Genomic DNA, 25,618 nt, shown 5'->3' with positions numbered 1-25,618 from the left:
ATTAAATGATGGATAAATATTTGAATGAATAAATAGTTGAATGAACGACGGCGATGATGATGACGATGATAATGATGATAGTAATGACAATGATGATGATAGTGAAGAAGATGAAGACGATGATGATGACGATGAAGATGATGATGAGTAGAATAATGATAATAAATTCGGAGAAGAGTTTAGCATTCCACACCTCAAGCCATCTCCATTCTTCAAACACAACTGATTCGCTTGGTCCGTTTGTTCAGTAGTTTTGATGTTGTTGTTGTTGCTGCTGTTGTTGCTGATTTTGTTGCTGTCGTTGTTGCTACTGTTGTTGCTGTTGTTGATGTAGTTGTTGCACATTGACAACATCTCATTTTTCAACGAGGATAGATTATTTATCGTCGTTGTTGATGTTGTTGTTGTTGTTGTTGATGTTGCTGTTGATGATGATTGTTGAAGTGGCGGAGATGGTGATCGCAACACATCAACGTTGAAAAATGACGGCGACGTGTTGCGATTTGACGAAGAAAACGGGTAACACCTAGATAACGATAAAAAGTTGCAGTTAGTAGTGGCGCCGTTGCTGCTGTTGCTGCTGCTGTTGCTCATGATGTTGAATTTTGTTTTCGTCGGAACGGCAACATTGTTGCTGCTTTCGTTAGACGAAATTGCAACGCTACGTAACGTGATGTTGTTTATCTGTGTTGCTGATGTTGTTGTTGCAGAGAATGATGATGAAAGTTGTTGTTGTTGCTGCTGTTGTTGCACAAGTAAGTGATCAGTTGATGATGAGTTGTCGCTTAACAGTCTAGCGTACGAGTGCAAAAATGGTGTTGGTGTTTTTGATCTTCTGTTGAGTTTGATGTTGTTTTTATTATTGTTGTAGTTGTTGTTGATGTTGTTGTTGATGTTGTTGTTATTATTAATGTTGATGTTGTTTCCACAGTTCCAATGTTTCAATGACAACAACCCGTCACATGATTTAATCGTAGAGCTTGTTGTTGTTGGTGTTGTAGATTTGTTAAGAAGATTGTTGCATCCAATGGTCGAGTAGTTGCTTTCATGTTTGTGTTGTTGTTGTTTGTTGTCTATGTTCATCACGTTGCTGACATTATGTAGTTGCTGCTGATGCTGCTGCTGAGTGTTATCATCTCGACGACAATTCAGACTTTTAACATGTTTCAAATGTTTTCTGGGCAAACTTCCAGAACATTCTACCAGCGGTTTATATTTACCGCAACTTACCATGTTGAGGTTGTTGTTGCTGCTGTTGTTGTTGTTGCAGTTGTTGTTGTTGTTCTCCAGGTCACGTGACGTAGGCGGTGATGACGTCGACGAAGAAGCCAACGATGAAAGATTCAATCTTTGCTTCAGCGCTCGTAATTTAGATCCACATATTCCGCCGCCATAACTACCGCCGCCAAAAATACTTCCACCACTTCCACCACCGATGCTGCAATTGCTACTCGAAATATTGTTACTATTGTTACAGTGGCTGTTGGTGTTAGTGCTACTGCTGCCACTAACCGAGCGTTCGTGTTTTGTTGTTTCGAAATTTGGGTAGTGTGCGGTAACGTTGATGTCATTTTGTTGGGTGTTGTTAAAATTTGTTGACGTTTTGTTGTTGTTGTTGTTGTTGTTGATGTTGTTGTGAGTGCATAACAATAACGTCGCTTCGTTGATGTTGTTGTCGATTTCGTAGTTGTTGTAATCAGCGTCATCGTCGTCGTCATCGTCACCGTTTTTGCTTATGAATTTATGATTGCTAATTTGGTTCTTAATTCGAGGCGATGCTTTGATGTCATTGTTGTTGTTGTAGTTGTAGTTGTTGTTGTTGTCGTCGTTTAACAACAATTTCATTTTATCTTCATGACGTTGTTGTTGTTGTGTCATGTTGTTCTGACTTGTAAATTGAATTGTAAACTGAGTTGTAAGCTGTACTAGTTTATTACTGTTAATAAATGCTAACGAATTCTTAAAAAAATACCATTAACACTATTTAGTATAGTAGTAATTTATTACAACTAAAATCAATTTTGTCAGTTAGTAATGTTATAATATGACTTCTCGTAGCACTTATTAATAACTTTCGCCTTGTTTTTTAGACAGCTGTAATTTTGTAGTAACTTTCAGTAAAGTTTTACTTTCTTGCTATTTCAAAACTTTAATTGACTAATTAATTAAGTAATTAATTAACTTAATTATTTAAAAAAACGGTGATTTAAAGTTTGAGGTTTAAAAAAATCAATAAAAATTTATATATAAAAATTTAAAACCATTTAAAATAAATCTACTTAATTTAAATAGTAAAAATACTTCATAAAGTAACAATACTAACATAACACAGAAATAATTTTACAGAAAAACCTCAGTTGAAATCTGTCTGTAGCAGGGCCAAGAGCTAAAACGAACAATGAGTCCATATGATCATAGAAACTACTTTTATATCATCTGATATGTGTGTGTGTGTGTATATATATATATATATATATATATATATATATATATATATATATAATATATATATATATATATGTATATGTGTGTGTACTTAGTGTGTGAGAATGTGTGCACGTGTGAAAATTTAAAAAAATCCCACAATTTAATGTTGCATCCTTTCTTTATAAAATTCACAACAGTTTTAATTGTTTCGAATGAAACTTCGCTGATTGTTTTATGAGATAATTATTTCAGAAAGAGATGATGATGACGACGAAGACGACGACGACGATGATGATGATAAAGATGATGATGATGAGGGAGGTTAAAGTTCAGCAAAAGCCAACCAGCCGGCCAGCTTAACTTACGTTGCAGGCTGTGTTTAAATTTAACGAGATGCAATGAGCCAAGGTGAAAAGATAACGATGGAATGACTGAATACAACAAAGATTATCATCACTATCGTGATTATCATTATCATCTATAAATCATCATCATCTTCATCTTCATCATCATCGTCGTCGTCATCATCTATGAATATTATCATCATCATTATCAAATTATTTAAGGTGATTAATGTCAGTCTCATTGTCATCATAATCAACGTTATCATCACCAGGCGCATAAAAATCGTCGCCATCATCACTATCATCATCACCATCATCATCATGAACCATCACATCACGTGTTTTCTGTTCACCTCTGCCAAACTCCTTAATGGCTTTTAAGCTTTTTTCAAAAAAAAAACTCTTTTAACATGCATTTTAAAACAAGAAAAAAAAGAAAAGAAAAGAGAGAGGAAGTAGATGATGAAAAAGAAATTGAATAAGAAGAGGAAGAATAATGATGATGACGATGATGACTATTGGAACAATATGAATGATGTTAAATTTTAGTTTATTCATAGTTGTCGAATTGTTTCAATTCAACGTATAATCCTTCTATAATTGCTACTTTATTCATTCAAAAAATGTATATTTGTCCTGGTTGTTGGACGATCATGCCCTCCTAACCATAACCCATAATTTTGTTTGCCATTTTGTAAAAAGTTCTTTGTAGCTACACGTTCACTCATTTTTAATTTGCATCTTTTTGTCTTTAATGTATCAAATTTATCAATTTATCATTAATAAATTTTTCTTTAATATACGCAGCAGCAATTAAACGACAAGACGTTATGTTTTGTTTGTTTCATACTGACAGACAGAATTTGTTCATGCAGAGAGGTCAAAAAATTTTTATGATTCGTCATATTTTATATGAAAAAATCGATTGATCACGCATTGACCTGGTTCAATTGCTAACTTTTCCCACGCATTCATTCCATCTCGGCGACTCAAACTCTATTCATTTGCAGCTTGTTAAGGAATAATGTGTTCAAATTTTTTGTCTTTCATAATCTAATGTGAGTAAATTTCGATCATAATCATGGTCTCGAATGGGTAAGTTTTGCAAGGAATCTATTGATTTCCAATTATAAATGTGCGTTCTATGCTCGTTGCTATGGAAACCAATAGACCATTTTCGTAACGAATTGAATGTTGTTGTTTATGTTTATATCTTCTAAATTTCAAAATAATAAACTTAAAAAATATTTCGCTCGTTAAAATCTAAAAACTTGGCAATAAATTGTATAAAGTTTGCTAAAAACTGTTTGTAATGAATGAATCTTAATGTAAAAAACAGTGATATTTGAATACTTGCTAAATTTTCTTTAACGATGGTGAGATGATTCTATTATTATTAAATCCGACAATTTGGCAAATAAACTTGAAGAGAGCAGAATGAATCTATTTGGGGCATTGAACGCGACCACCAGGGTCACTCCCTACCTCTTTTTGGGCTCCATTGATTCTCTGAATAAGGACAAAATTAGGCAACTTGGTGTAAGTATGGTCATAAATTGCGCGAAAGAAATCCCGAATGTTAATTTGCCTGGTGTTGAAGTCATTAAATTAGGTATTGTTTATTTCAAATTATTTTGAAAATAATAATCACTCAAAAACTTCTTATTTTAATAAAAATGATTTTTAATTTATATAACATTCTACAGCACCAACATTTAGTTAATCATTTTTTGACATTTTGCAAAACCAACGTTTACAGATATTGACGACATACCTAGCGCAAAAATAGAAGATTACTTTGATCAATGTTCTGATCTCATAAGGAGCGTCAAGAATCGAAATGGACATGTCCTGGTGCACTGTGCTGCTGGCGTCAGTCGGTCCGCTTCCATTTGCCTGGCCTACCTCATGAAACATCATGGCATGTCTTTGAGGAGAGCTTACTCGCATCTCAAAGTTAAGAGACCCATCATAAGACCGAACGTTGGATTTTTTCGGCAGTTGATGGAGTATGAAAAAAAGTTATTTGGAAATAGTTCGGTCTGTTTAGTGAGATCTCGTTTGGGATTGGTACCGGATGTTTACGCCGATACCATACCGCCTGGTCTCCACTTTCCAGCACAGAATTTACCTGCATCTTATACGGCACCATATCCACACGTTTCCTCCCGCTTTCACTATACAAGTTTGGCAAATTCCATACCATACCGGTTCGGTAACGATCTTAGTCGCCGTTGGAGTCCATGATGCTCACAGAGTTCTTGAATTGTTTAGATTTTCAGTTAATTTTTTAAACTAAATTGTTCTATTTAATGGTTAATTGTATGCCGAATGGCGTTTAAAAATTGGTTTGCATTTATACATATTTTTTTAAACATTTTTATTTCCAATGTTCAAACATTACCAAATTTATATAGCCATATTTAGACGATGTTGTGACAATTTTTCACCAAATATGCAAGTACATCGCGGCCTCTGTCGAAAGCTCCTATTTATATTTATACATTAAATTTTTGTCAGATAGATATAATGGTATTCATATTCATATACGGTACTTTTTTTATTTTAAATTAAATTTTTATAAATTATTTGCAGACTAAATTTTGTAAACTGTTCAAATTAAACTTATTTATTTCAGAAATTTTATATAACTGTTCAATTATTTAGCTTTGAGAACTTTAGTGAAAATGAAATTGTAAATGGAGAACATTATTTAAAATTTTGATATTTTCCTTACTTATTCTAAATGCAAGTATACTAAATAACTTATTTTTCAGAAATTAAATTGACTGATTGAGGTTTCGTACTTGTTAACAATGTTGTTTTGCATTATGAATTCTCAATAAAGTGAATAAATATTAAAAAATCGCACTTTTTGAAGTTTTATTGCGCATATGCACATTTCTTTCTCATCTTCAACTGCTCTCAAATGTTCTTGTAATATAGTTTATTCGAAGTATTTATTTTTAAAATTTGTGTATATTGGCTTTTCGGAGGCCCCCTTTTGATCAGAGGCTCGGGGCGGTCCTCCCCCATCGGTACGCTAGTGAATATATAACTTCTAACTTGAATTTCTCTTTCACTCGATCAATGAAAATTAATTTGAAATAGGTTCATTTTAAAATTTACACTATTCAAGCAGAAAAAACACTGAATGGAAAGCAAACCATAAAAATACCTACTTTTTCAATATTAGTAAAAACGCGGCATTTCAATGACGTGTGAGGTATAAATATAGCACAGGATTTTCCTGCTATATTGATGATGTTTCTAATGAAATACATAAGTATATAGGTATACATAAATATATATATATATATATATATATATACGTATATGGGTATATTTGAATGCAGATAGTAATGTGTTGTACTGTGTTTATAGAATGTTCTTTATATAAGGCTGTATTTAATATAGCATACCAGACATACTTATAATATGATAAACATATGTTTAAGCTATTTATAAGCTGAATTTTTTATATGACTATTAAACACTATTGCGTTTATTTGTAATGCTCAATGTATGGGATTTATTCTAAGTTATCTACTCTAACCTGTGTATGTTATATGATTTGCTATGTGGTGATGTACAATTGTACATCTTATGTATAAATAACGTTGTTAGCTAGCTCTTGAGGTTGATAAATGTTTCGTCACAATATCAGAGAAAGTAATGTTTTGTCATCATTTTGTATTTCATGTTATATTTAATACAAAAAAAAATTATATTTAAACGAATTTTAAGCGTCGTGAAGTTGATACAAAAATAAGATATTGTATCCCTGTTCAATTTGAAATAATATGCTATCATATCCCGTCCTGGTAGAATCTATAATAATTGTGGTATTAATACTAAGAGGAGCGTATAATAATTATAATATTTTTAAAGTAATTACTCCAATTAATAATTTGAATAACAGTTATAATAAGAATAGTATTGGTAGACGTAGAGGAAGAACTTATTTAGAGAAAGAAAATATAACATTTTACTCGAGGAGTGGTTATCAGCCTTCAAACATTTCCTGATTTTAAAATAAAATAGACTTAAATAAAAAAAATAAATAAATAAAATCGATTAATTATAGTCCATTCTTCATTGTATCAGTGAGAGGGGATTAATAATTAACTTATTTAATTATTAAATCGAGAAAAATATGGCGAAATTGCTCGAAAAGATGGTGGACATAGAATGCTTATTGCTCAGTACAAAGACCATGCCCCATTGTACTTCTTCCTCCATCGCGACCACACCACATGGTAAACTAATTTAAATTTATTTACTACAATGGCCACCTTTCTTTGTTTATTTTCTTTTCGTTATTTATTTATTTCTTTTATTTTTACGATTCCTTTTTTTTTATATTTTGTCATGCTGAGCTATATATATGTGTGTGAGTATCGTTATTTTTCGTTTGTTAGCCTCAAGTTTGTTTGTTTCATCGAATTTTCCAATTTTTTAGGCAATTTTTGACGTGGTTGATATTGTTTCACTAAATTGCGTGTTAGGATTGGGATTATATATGGAACCTAGTGGGTATTCTTGTTAAAGTCACATGCTCATTTACGAAATTTTTCGATTAAAAGTGAATTTTTATTAATAGTTTAATAATAATTTTCAAGTCTAATGCTAATCTAGCTAATTACTAAACTCTATAAATAAAATATTTTCAGGATACTTCAGCTCAGAGGAGATAATAGATTACTCAGGAAAATTTGGCCTGTACAACAACAAAAGAGTCCAAAATATAAATTACGCTAATTTGATGATTAGGTGCTTCAAAAACATCATGATGGAACGAGAGAAGAGAACGAAAATTGTAAATGGGGATGGTGAAGAGAAGAAAGAAAGTTCAGAAATGGAAGAGTGCAGGTACATTGTGTCAATCAGTCGAAGTAGCAGTGTCGATGCCGATGAACTATTTGATGAGGATGATGACAACAACGATTATGAAAATATTTTAGCTGTCGACATAAAAACCATTTGTCATCCTAGTGATGCTACAAATGATAATTATGGGAATACTAATAAAATTAATAATGCTATTGCTTGCAGCAGTATTAGCTGTGATAATAAAGATGATGATGACAAAAAACCAACAACTATAAAAACTGCAGAACCATCAAGAATGACAACGATACAACAAAGTAAACAGCAAAGTAAACAACATTGTGATTTTGCTACTGTGGAGTTTTTTGAAGAACAGCGTGTAAATAAAGAAGAGTTTGTAGAAGTCGTTGATGCAGTTGTTGAACAGGTTTGTACCTGCAGTTTGGTAACAACTCCTCTCATATCAGAGTGTCACATAATCAAACATTTTGTAAAAATGCATTTTTCACAAGAAAACATCTGTACCATGGTAGATAGTGATTCTAACACTCGTCTGCAGGGTAAATCAGCTCCGTTATCATCATCGTTATCGACACCTTCATCTTGTGCCGGTCAGTTACGAAAATCATCACCACCTACTTTATCATCTCCACCAGCTGCATCATCATCTTCACCGTCTAAGTTTTGGAGTTGCATGTCTTCACGGTCTGATGATAAAAATGATGAAAGTACTACCGATGATGATTGTGACGAGGAAGATTGCCTCACGGACACAAAAGTTACTGTATCTAGGAAACTGGAAAACAGTTTTTTGAAATCAAAACATAATGAAAAAGATGATGACGAGGATGATGAAGAAGATGATGATGATGAAGAGGATGATGATGATGACGAGGAAGATGATAATGATGAAGAGGATGATGATGACGATGGACAGAGTTTGGATTTTGACGACGATGATGATGAGGAGGAAAACACTAATGCTTCATTATCCAAGATGATCGGCAGCCATTCACCATCTAATGATGACGACGATGATGACTTCATAGTTTTTGAAACTGATGGTGACGCCATCGTCGGTGATGATGATGATGGTGGTGATGATGATAATGAGAATGGTGGTGTTGATGAAGATAGTGATAATGATGGGGGTGATGACGGTAATAGAAATTCTCCAGAAAGATCAACAACTACTGATAATTCAGAATCCTGTGGTAATGTTTCGAACGATCAACCCGCTAAAAAGAATAAAAAGGTAACTGTGTTGATGCTCTGTAGTGTCTCTCTGTCTGTCTGTTTGTGCATGTACAGATTTCATTTACTTCTGTATATTTACTGTTAATTTTTTGTGTATCGTATGTAAATGTTTATTTTGTTTACTGTCATTTGGACATTAAATTTCGTTTATTAAAAAAAATTTGGTTAATTTTTTAACGTTAATTAATTAATTAATTATTAATTTCGTTTATTTCTCCAACCCACAGAAGGTCAGATTCAGCGACACAGTTGACTGTCAAATCATAGATGAGGGTGACGAGAAGGAATGCCGCAAGGGGCATTGGGAGCTGTTCGCTCTCGATAGGGCTAGGTTCAGGAAGAGAATCAACGAAGCAGAACCCGTCCTGGCCTGGCTGTTCTACCCCAACCACAGAATTAAGATGGCCGAGATAGTTGAGGAATTTCGCAGAAGAATGCATCATCTCTAAGCTGGAGAACTCAGCATCGTTCTGAATTGTTTTCTCTTCACTGACCATGTTATTGTAACTGTTATTGTTGTCGTCATCATTGCCATTGTCGTCGTTGTCTATAGTCGATACATAGTCTTCTAAACATCAAAGCATTATGTACATATCCAACCTAAGTGTTGCCTTGCTAATCATTTCTCGTCTTTCGACTTCATTTCAATAATTTAATTTCTCTGACCTTCTGTATTTTTCTCATGGGGATGTACTTTAGATTATTTATTTATGCTCATATTTGAGTATTTGTATGTGCTCTGTCTAGATTTATTAATGTTTTCTGTCGGTTTTTTTCATCCATTAATTTTGCCTGTATGTGTTTGTTCTTTTATGTTGTTTGAGAGATTTTCTCTCAGTCTGTCTGTCCGTCTGTCTGTCTGCCTGCCTGCCTGCCTGCATCACCATCATGTCATTTTTTTTATCAGCAGCATTTAACTTATTTATTACGCCACATCAGGTTTAAAAAATTAGTGAATTGTACTGATTTTATTCTGACGTCTATTATTATCCCTAGATAATTATTTTTATTTTTTTTTTAAAGTAACGAAAATAACAACAAAATAAATTGCATCAAACGAATTCCTATTTTCATAATAATTATAATTGGTCATATGAACAATGATTGACTTGAACTCTATCAAACGTTCCAATTTGCGATATTCTTCTCTTTTCTACTACTTTTATTTTTTATTTAAATTTATTCATGTATAGCATTCAAACTTCTTATCTGATGAACTTTGCTTTAGAATTGTGTTTATATAAATACACACACATACATGCACGCATACGTACACACACCATGCATACGTAAGCACACATATGCATACATGCATGCTTATATTCTTATCAACTAATCAGATAAATGAATGTGCTTCTTTGTTTCAAGCTGTTTGATGTCATTTTTTAATATAAATTTTCGTTCGTTTTTAATTAATTTAATTGGATAACAGATCGGACTATTAATGATTTTGATTGGTGATTTATTTTAAACTGCATCACACACGCATATACATACATAAATGCATACATACAAAAACATGCATACATATTGTATAATAATACAGTGTATAATTTCCTATAGCTTATTACGTGTAAATATGTAGATACTGTACAAAAATTATGTTTTATGGAAATGTTTTATTATATATCATCATTATGATGTAATTGATGTATAACATGATGCCGAATTAAAAATGATCAAATGATTACACTTATGCACGTTGTTTTAGTGCTGTAATATGCGAGTTAACAGTTTAAAAGTTATGAGACCGGGCGCGTACAGTATAAAACATTGAGTTTAACAGACAATAATATAGAACACTTTTTTTTGTTAATGATTAGATTTATAGAAAATTTAACATAAAGTACTGGAAGCATTTTTAGATTGAAGAAGTATGTTACATTCTATGGTTACCTTATGTAATTAGTTCAGTCTTTGCAACAACTAATAGCTTTTGCTGTAAGTATGTGTGAATTTATTCTAGATTAGTTAAGTAATTATTCAGGGTTTCCTCTACGACACCTTCCGATTACACATTTCCATGCTCAGAGGAATGAGCTCCGTATAAATCTATTGAAAAACAACCAACGTAATTTAACATTTCAGCACCATATTTAAAAAATCAAAGTATACTGCGTATTCAGTAATACTTAGTGATAAATATTAGATCGATTCCACTTACTATTGATAAAAAATATCGTGTTTTCCATTACCATATTATACATTATCCTGCCCAGGAGTTTATGTACTACATGAATCCAGAAAAAAGCCCACCAGTTTTGTTTTTTTTAAATTTACTTTATCAACGACAAATTTTAATAAACCTCGATCTATTATTCGTGTTCTGCATTACCCATGAATATATATTGATCGTGTTCTTCAAAACCATGGGTATATATAATATATCCATGATTTTACCCATGGTGAAACCCTGGGTGAACCATGGGTAAAATTTAAAAGTATCCATCCTAATGCTAATCTAATCTATGCTATTTTCTGTGTTTACATATTTTTTTAACTAGGAGGCTGTGTTATGGCGATTGTGGATAATATAATTTTTTAATGGCCGATGTTCTTTTTTCGTACTGTAATTAATTTTAATTAATAAATAAATCAATTGATTTGCATTTTAAATATGCGCGTTTTTTAGTGTCCACTGGCTGCTGTTTGATTTTTAAAGGAAGCGATATTGTAAGAATTTATCAATCTTCTTCTATTTTAAAATTACTGATTGGATTTTTAGTTTTTCTCTAAAAACTTTTATATGGGATCAAATCAGAAATTAGTGGATTATTTCGTAATTTGTGGCCTTAATGTTGAATCTGGCCTAGAACCTGACAAACTTGCTGGTAAGTTAAATATTTTATTTTAAAAAATTGTAAAATAAACCTTATAGTTTTTTTCATTGATCAGCTGATCTTTATTCTGGGCTGAGTGATTATCATTTTAAAAATAAATTACTAAAATATGTTTGTATATTATATATAATATTTGCATATGCCATATGATATGGATATGTTCTAGATCAGTTTTAGTTTTAGAGATTAATGTCCTTTTTTCATGATTTAAATAATTTTTAATCTTTTGTCTGCATAAACAAAACAATAGGGGATAATTTAGATTGCTCCCCTCTTGAGAGATCATACAAATGCCACATTTTGTCCCACCTCCCCGAATCTGTACCTGGCTTCCCATTCGATGGAGAAGCTGTTGCCATGGTTTTTTTTGCATTTGCATATTATATCACTTATATTATAAATTATATATTAATGTATGTTTTATATGACATGCATGTCCATTTCATTGTCAAACTTTACTCAAATCACTTTTTGTCATTTTTGATTGAAATGATTTTTTTTTCATTAATGATGAAAATTATCTATAACTTTTATCTTGTGTTATTTATTATATTAGATATGAAAGTTGTAGTGTTAAAAAATTAAAAAATAGTTTTGCAATTTTGTTATAGCTATGCTTTCCAAAAGGACTCAGCTTCACAACGAATTGTAACAAACAACAACAGTTGCATACTTTTGTGATAACAAGAGAAGATGGTGCCAGATCATATGGCACGGCACTGACCTTCTATGAGCAGATCGAAAGTCCAGAAATTTGTTTGGCAATGCAAGTCCTGCAAGATATGCACATGGCAGAATTAAGCAATTCCCAATCCTTAACATTGAAACGTCAGAGAGAGAGGCAGAGCATGAGAGCTGTTCTAACGGATGAGTTCAACATCGATCTGCCCAGTAAATATTCCTCGCTGGATCGAGTCACAACATCTCCGTCATCTCTCTCAGCCTACAGGAACGACAATTTCTTCAAGCCCCATCAAAAACAATCGGTCTATCAACGTAACCAAGACATCTTGCATTGTTCCAAATGTATCTGTATCATCTCAAAACTCCCCCTTGTTGATTCCTTCACTAAAATCCTAACAGCTCTCTACGAGCTAATGAAACTCAGCGACACCTCTAAACATCAAGTCAGCACGCATCAGCAGACAGAAACAAAGCCAACCTGCCTACCTCTGGAGAGCTATATATTCAATTTATTGCATGAAGTGGAGTACCTGCCGGCCGGAATGAGCATGCGCATGACAACCTGGAAGGGTCCTGTCATCTGCCAGAGGCCTGGTTAGCTCATTTGCGTCGCATGTTTTGTGTTTTTATGTTTTCATACTTTTTTAAAATATGGCTGTAAATTTGGGTTGCAATTGTGCTTACATTAAAAAATAATATGAAATTATGAATATTTATCATTTTTGTCTGTTTTTTTTATTTGGGAATTTTTTTATTCATTTTGGAATATAGAATATTTAAGGGTTGTCTGGTGAGAAATTGAGAGTTGTCACTAATTCCCAAAATGAGTGATTACTTGAAGTAAAAATTAACCTAAATTCATTACATTAAATTAAATTTTGAATCTAAGAATGTGAATCTAAACTCTTCTGTGTTGGCAGGTACCAACGAATTGCCCTTATGTGATTACCCACTGAGAGGTTTGTTTGACATCTTCAGCGTTGAGGAGGTCATCACAATATTTTCATGCATGTTATTGGAGCATCAGATACTCATTTTTTCTTCAGGTCTGTTTGTCTCTGGTTGTTGTTTTTGTTGTTGCTCGTGATGTTGTTAATGTGTGGTGTGTGGTGGTGTTACATTCTTCATGTTGCTCTGCTAAGTCTGATGTAGTTAATTTTTGTTGCAAATCTTATAAAATTGTAAATTTTTCCACTTCTTGATTTCATCCAGATTATGGAAAGCTGATGTTGGTAGCAGAATGTTTGTGTTGTTTGTTGTTCCCATTCATCTGGCAGCACACGTACGTCCCCATTCTTCCGGCATCTCTGCTCCACTTCCTCGATGCTCCCGTTCCTTTCATCATGGGACTTCAACTGGGACTCGAGGAACAGGAAGCCATCTTTGAAAGTTTTTCAAAGGTTTGAAAATTTTTTAAGTTTAATTTTTTTAATTAGTTTAATATATCTGATTTTTTGAACTCTTTCGTGAAGATGGCTTCTTTTTTTTTTTTTCACGCGGTTTTAAATAAAATGAAATTAAATGTATGTACAACTTTTGTGACAAATATATCACTGCAGGAATAAATTTTTAAGTTGAAAAAAATGACCAGAAAGTATCGATATAGAGAGAAGAGTTCATCAAATGTAGCATAAATTTCTTATTTAAAGCGATTCAACCCCAAACTTGATGACAGCCAAACTCATGTGCAGTGGACATCGACAAGAGAAGGGTAGCTCATCCTGAAGACATTCCCTCCTTCCCTCACCTGCCTAATCTCACAGGGGATGTCAAAGATGAGATCAAGAAGTTGAGGAAGTCGGAGAAGTCATCCCCGTCATCCTCGTCAGCGGAAAGCAGGGATAGTGGTTTCATTGGTTTCATCAGGGACAGTTACTGTGGACCAGATGATGGCAGCGCAGGGGAACCTGCTTCTGTTTCTTCCTCTGGGGCGGGCTTGACACTCAATAATACTGTTTCTGACTGGAGCCTTAATGCCAAAGTGCGTTTTTGAAAATGGATTTCTTGTTCATAAGGTCTTTTTAATTAAATTAAATGCTGCTTATTGTGATCAGCTCAGTGAAAAGTTTGGTGCCAATAATTATTTTTTTTTGATTTTTCGCTCACCCTCTCAACCAAGATGGAAATGTTGCAGAAGAATGAAGCCTTGTCGAAGATGACGGCCCTGGCACGCAAGTCGGGTATCATGTCTTCCATGGATGAGATCAAAGACAGCATATCAGAAGCAGCTATGAACAGGGGGGTGTATGGTGGCAGGCCCTCCAGTGCCAAGTTTGATGAACACACAAAAGATTTGCTCTTCAATTCTTCTATCAGGGAAATTTTTCTGCACTATTTCTTCCAGGTTTGTTCGTTATTGATATCTTTCCTTCTGAAGTTTGACAAATGTGAACTGAATCATTTACCATATTGTGTTGTAAATTCGTTTTAGATATTTGGTTCATATGAGAGTTTTGTCATTCATCATTCCGGATCTGACGTCCAATCATGGCTGAGCAACAGAGAAACAACTCAAAATTTTGACAAAACAGCATTTTTAACCGACCAATCAGAAGAGGCCTTACCTTTCCTGGCTTCCTTCATTGAAACGCAAATGTTTGCCAGTTTCATTGATCAAAAAATCTTGTCACGTTTGGAATCTTCAGCTGCTAACCTAGGAACAAGAGATCGAGAGAACTTTGTTGTCTTTGAAAATCGGCTCAAGTCATTAAAAGATGACCTTCAGCAGTCAGTTGATCAGAGGCCCAGAAGGTTCTACAGGACAGCTGCTGCCAAAGAATCAGGTGGGTTAGCTGCTGGTAGCGGCTTGTGGCTAGCCGCGGCTTTGTGGTTTTGCTCAATTCATGTTCTTATTGCTTTGTGGTTGTTAATATTAACTTGATTTTTGTTAAATTGAACACAAATTTTTAGAGAGTTTCATACAGAAGAGAGCAACCCAGATTGACATAATAGCAACATCTCCGCGGAACATCGAAATAGGCGTCCAACACCGACAACACTTCTTTCCAACATTTCCAAGCAACTGCTTCGATGGTTGCATCCTGCAGGGCAAAAAGTAGGCAAGATGCGATTGGTTGATCGGTTTGATGGCTGATTGGCTGATTAGTTTATTGTTTACTAGATGATTGGTTGATTTTTTTACCGGTGGGTTGGTTGATTTATTTACTGGTTGTTATTTGGTTGATTAAGTAACTGATCTTTGAAATTGCTTAATCTAGATTGATTAATGGATTGATTGGTCAATCAATCAATTAGTCAATCAATCAATTAGTCAATCAATCAATCAATTAGTCAATCAATCAATCAATCAAGGACAAAATCAGCGTTTGAGGAGTGGAGATCGAGATATGGAATGAAGGCGAGAGGCGACAAGACAACATTCAAACAAAGAGAGGTCGTGTTATTTATAATCACCGATGAAGTTGTTGATGTTTCTTCTTTCGTTTGTGTTTCCATTATTTCCAGCATTATCATTATATCACCGAAGTTAATGTTATTTCTATGTTATCATTAACGTCATCGAGTCACCTTCTTTTCAAAATGAGATTCGTTCAAGGCGTTGTAGCATTTGATGTCTTCTAATCTTATTTTGTATTTTTTGAGATCAGTTTTTTGTTGTTGCTGGTTTCAGCTTGTGTCTCGGCCGGCGGAATAAATAAAACAAAACGTTTCGAACATCGCCGTTACGTTCTCGTACTTTTTGTCATCATTATCATTACCCACTCATCTTCCATCATCATCTCATTATCATCATTATCATGGCATCGTGCACATGTACAGTACATCATCATCACTGCATCTTATAGGAATACATGTTAGAGGTGCAGCAAAAAACATCTGGCAACAGCAGCAGCAGTAGCAGCAGCAACAACAACGACAGCAGCTGTAGCAGCAACAACAACAACGCATCACAACAGCAGCAACCAGACACAGACTTCAGAGCCATGGTCAATAATAACTGGAGGTTTATGGAGAGGTTGCTTAAAGAAGTCAAAACTAAAGTGAGGACGGATGACGCACACGCGCGCACACACACACACACACACATACACTAACTTTTGCATATAAACATACAAATCTAAACCTACACACACACACACACACACACACACACACACACACACACACACACACATACACACACACATACACTAACTTTTGCACATAAACATACAAATCTAAACCTACACACACACACACACACACACATACACACACACACAAACATACAGACGAAGCGTATGTTGGTGCAAAAAATGGGAAAGGAAGCTGTGGAATTGGGTCACGGCGAAGTAACTAGGTCAGGTATTGAGGAGAATACGTTGATTGCCAGCCTGTGCGACCTTCTTGAAAGAATTTGGAGCTATGGACTGATCGAGAAACAGGTGGGGTGATGATGGGGACTATAATGATGATGAAGAAGACGACGATTATGAAGATGAGCATGATAAGAGATAGAATGGCGACTAAGATAAGGATGATGATTGTAGTGACAAACAAGATGGCGATGTTGATGATGAAAGTGATGCCGACAACGACGATGATGATGATGATGGTCTTGTGATTTATATTATAATGAGATGATGATGGTGAAGATGATGTAACAGTGATGATGGAGATTCCTGATGATGATGGCTATGTTCACGATGATGGCCACGACGACGACGATGATAACGATTAAAATTATGGTGATGACGTATGATGACGTCATCTCTACAGGACAAATCCTCCCTGTGGTACCACATCACAAGCTACAGCGAGGCGGTCATTAAAAACGATCAAAACAACAACAACAATAACAACAACAATAATAACAATAACATCAATAGAAGCACTGACAATAATAATAATAATAGTCAATTTTCGAACAGAGGTCTGTAACATTGAAATAGATCGATGTTATTATTATTACTATTATTATTGTTGTTATTATTTTTTATTATTATTATTGTAGTGGTAGCAGTTGTAATAGTAGCAGCAGAAGTAGCGGTAGTAAAACTCTGAACTGAACAATTGCTATTGCTATTAATTTTATGTCATTAATTTTGTTCATTATTATTGTTATAATTAATTTGATTAACTATAATTTTGTTGTTATTAAATTATATCATTTTAGCATAATTTTATGTATCAATTTATACTAGAAACACACGACTTATTTTATAACTTAATGGTTTATATTTCTTCAGATTCTACTCTGCCAAACCAAGAGCTACCAGCCTCAACTTCGACCTCATCATCCGCGACAACATCAACGACGTCGTCGTCTGACGGAAATTTGACGTGGCCGATACGACACCACCCTCACCACCACCACAGTCGCAAGTTGAGTCGGGGGCTGGAGTGGCCTGCCATTGAACCACTGCCTATTTCTGTCCTCACGGATTTCCGGTTAGTTTTTTATCTTTGTTTATTTTTTCGTTGTAAGATATCTTTTGTATTTTTTTTCTGATTGGTTTTCTGTAAATATTTTTCTTGTTATGGTGTTCCACAATTTGATTTCTTTGATCTGGGTTTGAATGCAAAAGAGGTCTATGGAATATTTTTACGCGTCTTCATGCGTATTTATAGATGCTGTGTACGTTGGTCATCATTGATACTTTTGAATTTTAGACATTCTCTCTTCCTGACATGCCATAACCCTAGGGCATGTCAGGAAGAGAGAATAAGTGACCTTTAACCTTGACCTTAACCTTTAATCTTTGAAGGAATGTGTTACAGATGACTGAGATCAAGACGTCGGTTGGCTACTCGAGAGCTTTTGTGAGGTTGTCGCTGGAGAAGAAGTTACTCTCCAGACATCTGAAGGAGTTATTTTCTAATCAGGATTTGTTGAGGTTATTGTTGTTGTTGTCTTGCTGTTGTTTGTTTTTGGCGTAATTGTTGTTGTTGTTGTTGTTGTTGTTGGTTTTGTTATCATCATAATCATCATGACATCATCATCGTGGTCGTCGTCGTCGCTTCATCATTACTGGCGACATCTCCATGACGACAGGAAGCTATACAAGCGCCACAGTTTCCTCAGATGCGAGGATGAAAGGGAGCAATTCCTCTATCACCTCCTCTCACTCAACGCCGTCGACTACTACTGCTTCACCAACTCATTCACCAATACAAGTGAAACCTTGTTGTTGTTGTTGGTGGTGGTGGTGGTGGTTGTGATGATAGAGGCGATGGTGTAAGGGTTAAGGTGTAGGTCACAGTTATTGAAGTGACCGGATTCAATTGCGGAGAGATCTCCGACTATCACATGCAACATGTGTGATGTGATGCGTTGTTCCACATGTGTATTCAATTAAATGCGCTGCCTAATTCTTATTGATTCTAATTCCTATCTCTGTCTGAAATATACGACCTGAAGATTTGTATAAAAATGATGCTAATGTTAATGATGATGAGGAGGATAAGTTACATTGCACACACACACACACACACGCGCGCTTACACACACACACACGCACACACTTATGTGTATCGTGTATGTGTACAACAATACAACATACAACCTACACATACTCACCCAGACATGTTGTACAGGATTCTGATCTTTCCTCGGATAAAAATTGGTGGTGGTACTACGACTGCTAATTGCTGGATCAGGTGTGTTTGAGTGTTTGTATGTATGCGTGTATGTATGCGTGTATGTATGTGCGTGTGTTTGTGTGTGCGCGTGTGTGTGTGTGTGTATGTGCGTTGGAGAATTGAGGAATAATTAAAAAATGAAAAAAAGACGAACGAACGAACGAACGAGTGAGCAATTGGATAGGTGTCTTTAATTGCAATGTTAGGTTGAATGCGATTGACAAGAGGACAAAAGGAGGGATGACAGTGATTTTATTCTCATCATTTATTATTCTTCTTTTTCTTAAATTTTATTATTATTATTATTATTATTATTTTTTATTATTATTATCAGATTATCAGGCCAGCTTGGCAGTACGGAAGACTTACCGCTGCCAAAACATTCTCTGGATGTACTGATTAAGGTCTTTTTTATTTAATTACACACATACAACAACACACACACACACACACACATACAACATAGCATATGTACAAATACATACACATGAATTCTCGTGTATTACACTACATGTATGTGATTGGCAGGGATCTCTTTGCATTCGAATCCAGTCACTGCAGCAGTGGAGTCAGACGCCTTAACCATTGCGCCACAATAATGGGATAATATGATACTGATATTGCTTGCTACTGCTGTTCTTATCTAAAGCACAAGAATCTTGGAGTGCTGACAACGTTGAGGATTGGTCATGATAATAGTGGCCTGTCTGCAAAATGGATGGTGGAGCACGTACTCGTGAGGAACGAACTTACTGGACATACATACAAGTTAGCTGATTGATTGACTAGCTGGTTAACTGGTTGGTTGGTTGGTTGGTCGGTTGGTTGACTGGTTGGTATACTGGTTGGTTGGTTGACTGGTTGGTATGCTGGTTGGTTGGTCGGTTGGTTGACTGGTTGGTTGGTGGGTGATATGTTAGTATTACTGATTGATAATAATTAACCCGACCGTTTCAATCACTTATGATCAACAACAACGTAATAACAACAACAACAGCAACAACATGCTAACAACAACAACAAGTACTAACAACAACAACATGCTAACAACAACAGATTCACATGCGGCAGATGGTTGGGCAAGGGGGTGGATGACGGGGCCCTGGAAAGGTTGCTGGTGGCCGAGATGGTTCCACCTACTGTCGACTCCAATGGTGCACTTTTTTATTTTTTTTTTAATTATTATTTCGTTATTGTTATTTATTTTATTATTTGTTTTCATTATTTTTTATGTTTTTGGAGAAAATGTTTTTCCCTTAAGTTTTACTTTTAAATTATTTTTTTTCGGTCTTTTCCTCACTTCGTTGTAACATTTTTGTCAAATGGATGGAAAAATGGATCCATCCAAATCTATATTGAGTTAATTAATTATAAGTGAACACAAGGGTAGAATAGATGGATTTAAATTGCATTAAACTGAGGCTTGAGTTAAATCGAAATTTACATTTTATTAAATTGAAATTTTATACAAACATTGAACTAATTTCAGAGTTGATTGAAAGGTGCCGAACGCCACCTCGCTGCAGATCTCCGAGTGCGTCCGGTCGACACATCGAACCAAGTTCGTTGACGATTTTTTTTAGGGATTTTTTCAATGTGGAATTAATTAATTGAAAATAACAATTATTATTATTTTTATAAGCCATCCATCAATCTATCTGTCCATAAATCATTCATTCATCCATCCATTTATCCATCCGTCAATCATTCTTTCATCTATCCATCCATTTTTTCATCCATCTATCCAGGGATTTCAGTGAATGAGATCAGGGAGAGGTTGGGGGGATCCATCAACAGTCTTGTGAAACATTTCTGCAGGAGTGAAAAAGATGTACGTGGATGATGATGATGATGATGATAACGATGATGATGATGGTAATGACGACGACGATGATGACGATTTATTATTATTATTATTGTTGTTGTTGTTATAGAGAGGTAGTTTGACCATCTTATTGTGTGGTGAGAGTGGTCTGGTCTCTAGCATGGAGTTGATCTTTCAGTACGGATTCAGATCAGCCCGACTATTTAGGAATAGATTTTTCATCTGGGACTTTTTAGGTTCGTTGGATGGATTGTTGGTTGGTTGGTAGGTTGATTGGTTGGTTGGTTGAATTGTTAGTTAGTTGGTTGGTTGATCGATTAATTGATTGGTGATTGGTGGTTGATTGATTTATTTATTAATTGATTGAAAATTTAAAAATTTCTAAACTCAGAAAAGGTGATGACGTGCTTCGAGTCCCTGCTAAAGAACCACGATTACGTCATATCGGCCGAGATCCAGACGTCCATGAAATCATTCTGCTACGTCGTCTCAAGGATTGATCGGGCGCCTCAGGCTGTCGGGAAGGACGAAAGATTCCAAATGTTCATCTGCTTCGGAGTCAGGTTGGCTGGTTGATTGATTGGCTGGTTGATTGGTTGGTTGATTGGTTGGTTGGTTGATTGGTTGATTGGTTGATTGATTGATTGATTGATTGATTGACTGATTGACTAGTTGCTTGTTCGATTGGTTGTCTGGTTGATTAGTTGATTGATTTGATTGATATTGGTAATAATAATGAGGGTGCTAATGGCCGCAATTAAACTACGACGATAACGATCATCATAATCGCGCACACACACACGCACACGCGTACACACACGCACACAAACAAACACGTAGGGATCGCTTATTACCTCGTTACATGAAACTGGTGAGTCGGAGTCCTGTAACCATCTCGATGTACGAGGAGCAGTCGTTTCTGAGAGATCCGCAGAAGTTACAATTCGTCCTTGACCTCTTGGAGCCCCTCAAGGAATTCAACGTCACACTGGAGTCGTCCATCATTCGTGGGGTTGAATTGTGATTGGTGGGGCGTGAAGGGTGATTCGGTGGGGATCATTTTGTTGTTGGGTGTTGTTTGTTTGGTGGGTGTTCTTGTTTGTTTGTCTGTTGTTGTTCGTTGAGTTTTTGTTGAGTGATTAGTGTGTGTGTGTGTGTGTGTGTGTGTGTGTGTGTGTATGTGTGTGTGTGTTTGTGTATGGATGTACATACTTATGTGTGTGTACGTCGCAAATGTTTGTGTGTATGCGTGTTTGTCTGTATGCGTGTGTATTTGTGTACGTGCATGCGCGCGTGTGTGTTTGTGTGTTGTTTTGTTAGGCGTTGGGTTGGAAAGATTTGGTGAATTTGAATTTTCAAATCAGTTCTTTACAAGTTGATTTTATTCGATTCCATTTTCATTTCAAATGTTTTATTCTTATTTTTTAAATATACAAATTGAGTCAACTGATTTTATTAAGATGATGATTTTATTAAGATTATTTTATTGAAATGGTTTTATTGAGATGATTTTAATTTTAATTTACTCTCGATTTAATGAGTGTTGTCACGATTTAAAATGTTTTCTTCTATTTTTATTTTTGATTATTTCGTTCTTTCCATCATCCTCATTATTTTATAGTTAATGAATAAAATAATAATCTTTATAGTTTATATTTCATAAAAAGTTATATGTAATATCTAAAGAATTATTTCCATGTATTCATATCTAATTCATCTTCAATCGCACGCGCGCACACACACACATACAATTTTGTTATTATTGACCATTTTTAATATAAAGTTCATTTTATCTGAGTTCAGTTAAAATCAGGATTGCTAATTTATTTAAAGAGTTGTAATTTGGTCTATCCATCTATTCTTTCTGATATACAGTCAAGAGTTTAATTGTTTAACCGTTCATTCGTTCATTCATTCATTCATTCATTCATTCATTCATTCATTCATTCATTTATTTATTCATTCAGTTATTCATAAGCCTATACCTTATTTCGCATATTAAACTCATTTTTTAAATGATTCATTTAAAAAGGCTAATAAAGAAATTAAAACTTGTTCATTTAACAAATCAAAAGATGATTTTTCAACGTGTTCTTTTCGGCTGTCTATATCTATCAAACACTATTTTATTGTATGTATATGTATGTGTGTATGTATGTGTGTGTTCGCGTTTGTTTGTACGTGTGCGTGTGTGTGTATTTGTGTGAGTGCGTGTGTGTGTGTGTGTGTGTGTGTGTGTGTGTGTGTGTGTGTGTGTGTGTGTGTGTGTGAGTGTTTATCTCTATGCCTATATCATTTCTCTATTCTGCAGACCGCATTGGATGTAATTGTAAACAATTATATTGTATATGTGTTGCTCGTTATATTTGTATATATATATACAAATATGTATAATATGTTATATTGTAATATATAGATTGCTCGTTTTATTGGTAGTTATAATTATACTTATATGTGAATGTAATTTGTCTATTAGAATCGTTATTTTTACATTAGCAATAGTATTTATTTGTATTTAGTGATTATAATAATAATAATAATAATAATAATAATGATGATGATGATGATGATGATGATGATGATGATGATGATGATGATGATGGTGACTAAGATAGTGATGTGGTATGATACGATTATGATGACGAAGTTAATAATGATGATGGTGATGATGAGGATGATAACAGTGATGATGATGATGATGATGATGATGCGGCTACTGATTATGATAATATTAATTTATAGTACAGTTTTTGAGTTTGTCTCCATGTTTATTTCCATTCGACGCATTTTTCAAGTAATTGTAAATATAACAATATAACTGACACCACACACACACAGACGAACACACATACACAGACAAACACATACACACACAGACACACACACATACATACACACAGACAAACTCAGTGACTGATTTTATTTATTTTTTATTTAATGTCGTTTTTTTCATGTACATGTATATAGCATCGAGTTCATTTTTATTCTATAATTTATACAGTTGATGATAATTTATCTTTCAATATTTTTTCACTTGTTTGCGGTTGGTTAGTGCTAATAATTAATCAGTTAATTATGAATAATTATATTAAATTATAGCTAGTAAGTGTGCTGATTGTGGATGCGGTATGGTAAAAATAATTTTAATGATGGTGGTTTGATATCGGGCACCGTGGTAGCATTTTTAATTAGCAAAAATACATACACCAAATTTTCGCTATTTATGTAATTGCATGCAAAATAATATTAATTATTATTATTATTATTATTTTTTATTTATTATTATCAGCATTATTGAATTGTTGGATGGTTAGTCTAAAGCCATTCCACATTTTAGTTTCTGTGCGCTTTTTTGCTTGTCTTTGTGCGTGAGTCTCTGTGTGATAGTGTATGTATGCGAGTGTGTGTATGTGTTTGTGTGTCTGTGAGTTTGTGTGTTTGCGTGTGTGTTGTCTGCACATATTCACATAGTTCCAGCCATTGCTCATAGTAATTTACCATTTCATTTTTTTTTCTTTCATTTTTTTCAAGTTCAAATTTTTCTTTTGTCCATTAACTTAAAAAAATTTTTCGTTCTTAGTTATTTATATACATATGAATAAAGATATGAAGATATAAATATATAAATATATATATATATAATTAAATATCTTCATAAGTCTTCATAAGTCTTGGCTTCTTCAACCACTTTCCCTTTAAATGAAATATCTCACCCGAAAATATGGATTATCATTTGAATGTTAACTATTTTTTAATAAATGAATTTTCGGATATATTTATTATTATTGTTACTACTACTATTATTATTTTACTTATTATTGTTATTAATATTATTATTGTTGTTGTTGTTTTATAATTAATGTTTTACCGCCAAGTTTTTAATAAAACCGTAAACGTTTAGTATGGATTTTAGCATTTTATTAATAACAAATCGATTAATTAACTTTCCTGTATATTTTATGCTATTAATTATTTTATGCTTTTTTATTATTTTGTTTTATTATTTTAAACGAGTTTTTATTTAACTTTTAAAACTGCATTGCATTATTTTATTTATACATTGCCGTCGACGTAAATCGAAAATAAAATTTGACGTGTCATTTCGGAGTGTCATTCCTGTGTCATTCTCTCTCTCACGTACTTTATGACCTCTCTCTCTCTCTCTCTTTTCTCTCTCTTTTTTTTCTCTCTCTCTCTTTTCTCTCAGTTTCATTCTTAATCATATTGAAAAATTTTATCAAAAGTAAAGTTATTGCAAACAGAGATTTACAAATCTATATGTTAGGAATTGAACTATTGTTTCTGAAAGTTTATTGAGATAAGTATAAATTGAACTATTGTTTCTGAAAGTTTATTGAGATAAGTATAATAACCTATATTTTATCTTATGTGTGTCCCTTTCTCTTTTTATGTGTCACTCTCTTTTTCTCTTGACGCTTCATTTTAATTCATATTAAATTTTTTTTATATGCGTTGTAAAACGTACAAAGAAATTTAAATTAATCTTCCATTTCCTGTGCTATGTGTATCTTCGGTCGTAAAACAAATAGTATATAACCCAGCATTTAAGCTCTATAAATCACATTTGATTACTAATTTCATAAATTGATAAGTTCATTTGAAAATTTGTTATTTACTTGACGCACATTGGATGGCTCTAGTATACTATTTATGTGGGATGACTACTGCAAATTGTTAGTACAATTTTTTCTCGAATGAATTACTGTACTGGGGTCGGTGTCGAATGCTCAACATTGATCGTTGTATATGCGTTTCGGGTTTTGTGTCTTGTATTTTTAGCAGCTTTTTCACTGTCATGACAACTAAAT

The 25,618-nt window shown here is 34.0% G+C and overlaps 3 protein-coding genes across 3 annotated transcripts; all 3 read left to right on the top strand.

Annotated features, from left to right (window-relative positions):
* Window positions 1-4,208: 4,208 nt before the first annotated feature.
* HELRODRAFT_166577 (hypothetical protein) lies at window positions 4,209-5,018 on the top strand (the record flags this gene model as incomplete). Its single annotated transcript, XM_009011810.1, has 2 exons — window positions 4,209-4,383; window positions 4,531-5,018. The coding sequence occupies 2 exons, from the start codon at window positions 4,209-4,211 to the stop codon at window positions 5,016-5,018; spliced, it is 663 nt and encodes a 220-aa protein (XP_009010058.1).
* Window positions 5,019-6,927: 1,909 nt separating this feature from the next.
* HELRODRAFT_166576 (hypothetical protein) lies at window positions 6,928-9,307 on the top strand (the record flags this gene model as incomplete). The annotated part of the gene is made up of 3 exons (XM_009011809.1): window positions 6,928-7,030; window positions 7,445-8,856; window positions 9,086-9,307. The coding sequence occupies 3 exons, from the start codon at window positions 6,928-6,930 to the stop codon at window positions 9,305-9,307; spliced, it is 1,737 nt and encodes a 578-aa protein (XP_009010057.1).
* Window positions 9,308-11,941: 2,634 nt separating this feature from the next.
* Window positions 11,942-21,813, top strand: HELRODRAFT_108840 (hypothetical protein; the record flags this gene model as incomplete). The annotated part of the gene is made up of 24 exons (XM_009011808.1): window positions 11,942-12,058; window positions 12,310-12,555; window positions 12,667-12,976; window positions 13,303-13,428; window positions 13,595-13,782; window positions 14,058-14,297; window positions 14,502-14,726; window positions 14,814-15,165; window positions 15,293-15,437; window positions 15,695-15,781; window positions 16,266-16,383; window positions 16,615-16,767; window positions 17,102-17,259; window positions 18,091-18,219; window positions 18,378-18,499; window positions 18,907-18,982; window positions 19,299-19,368; window positions 19,614-19,732; window positions 20,021-20,118; window positions 20,454-20,525; window positions 20,713-20,795; window positions 20,899-21,025; window positions 21,181-21,352; window positions 21,630-21,813. Exons 1-24 carry the CDS (start codon window positions 12,056-12,058, stop codon window positions 21,811-21,813), a joined length of 3,603 nt encoding a protein of 1,200 aa, XP_009010056.1. The 5' UTR covers window positions 11,942-12,055.
* Window positions 21,814-25,618: the final 3,805 nt, after the last annotated feature.

Source organism: Helobdella robusta, assembly GCF_000326865.2.
Source record: "Helobdella robusta unplaced genomic scaffold HELROscaffold_10, whole genome shotgun sequence".
Taxonomy (NCBI): Eukaryota; Metazoa; Annelida; class Clitellata; order Rhynchobdellida; family Glossiphoniidae; genus Helobdella; species Helobdella robusta.
The sequence above is the reverse complement of the archived record's forward strand: the minus strand, read 5'-3'. Positions and strand labels throughout refer to the sequence as shown.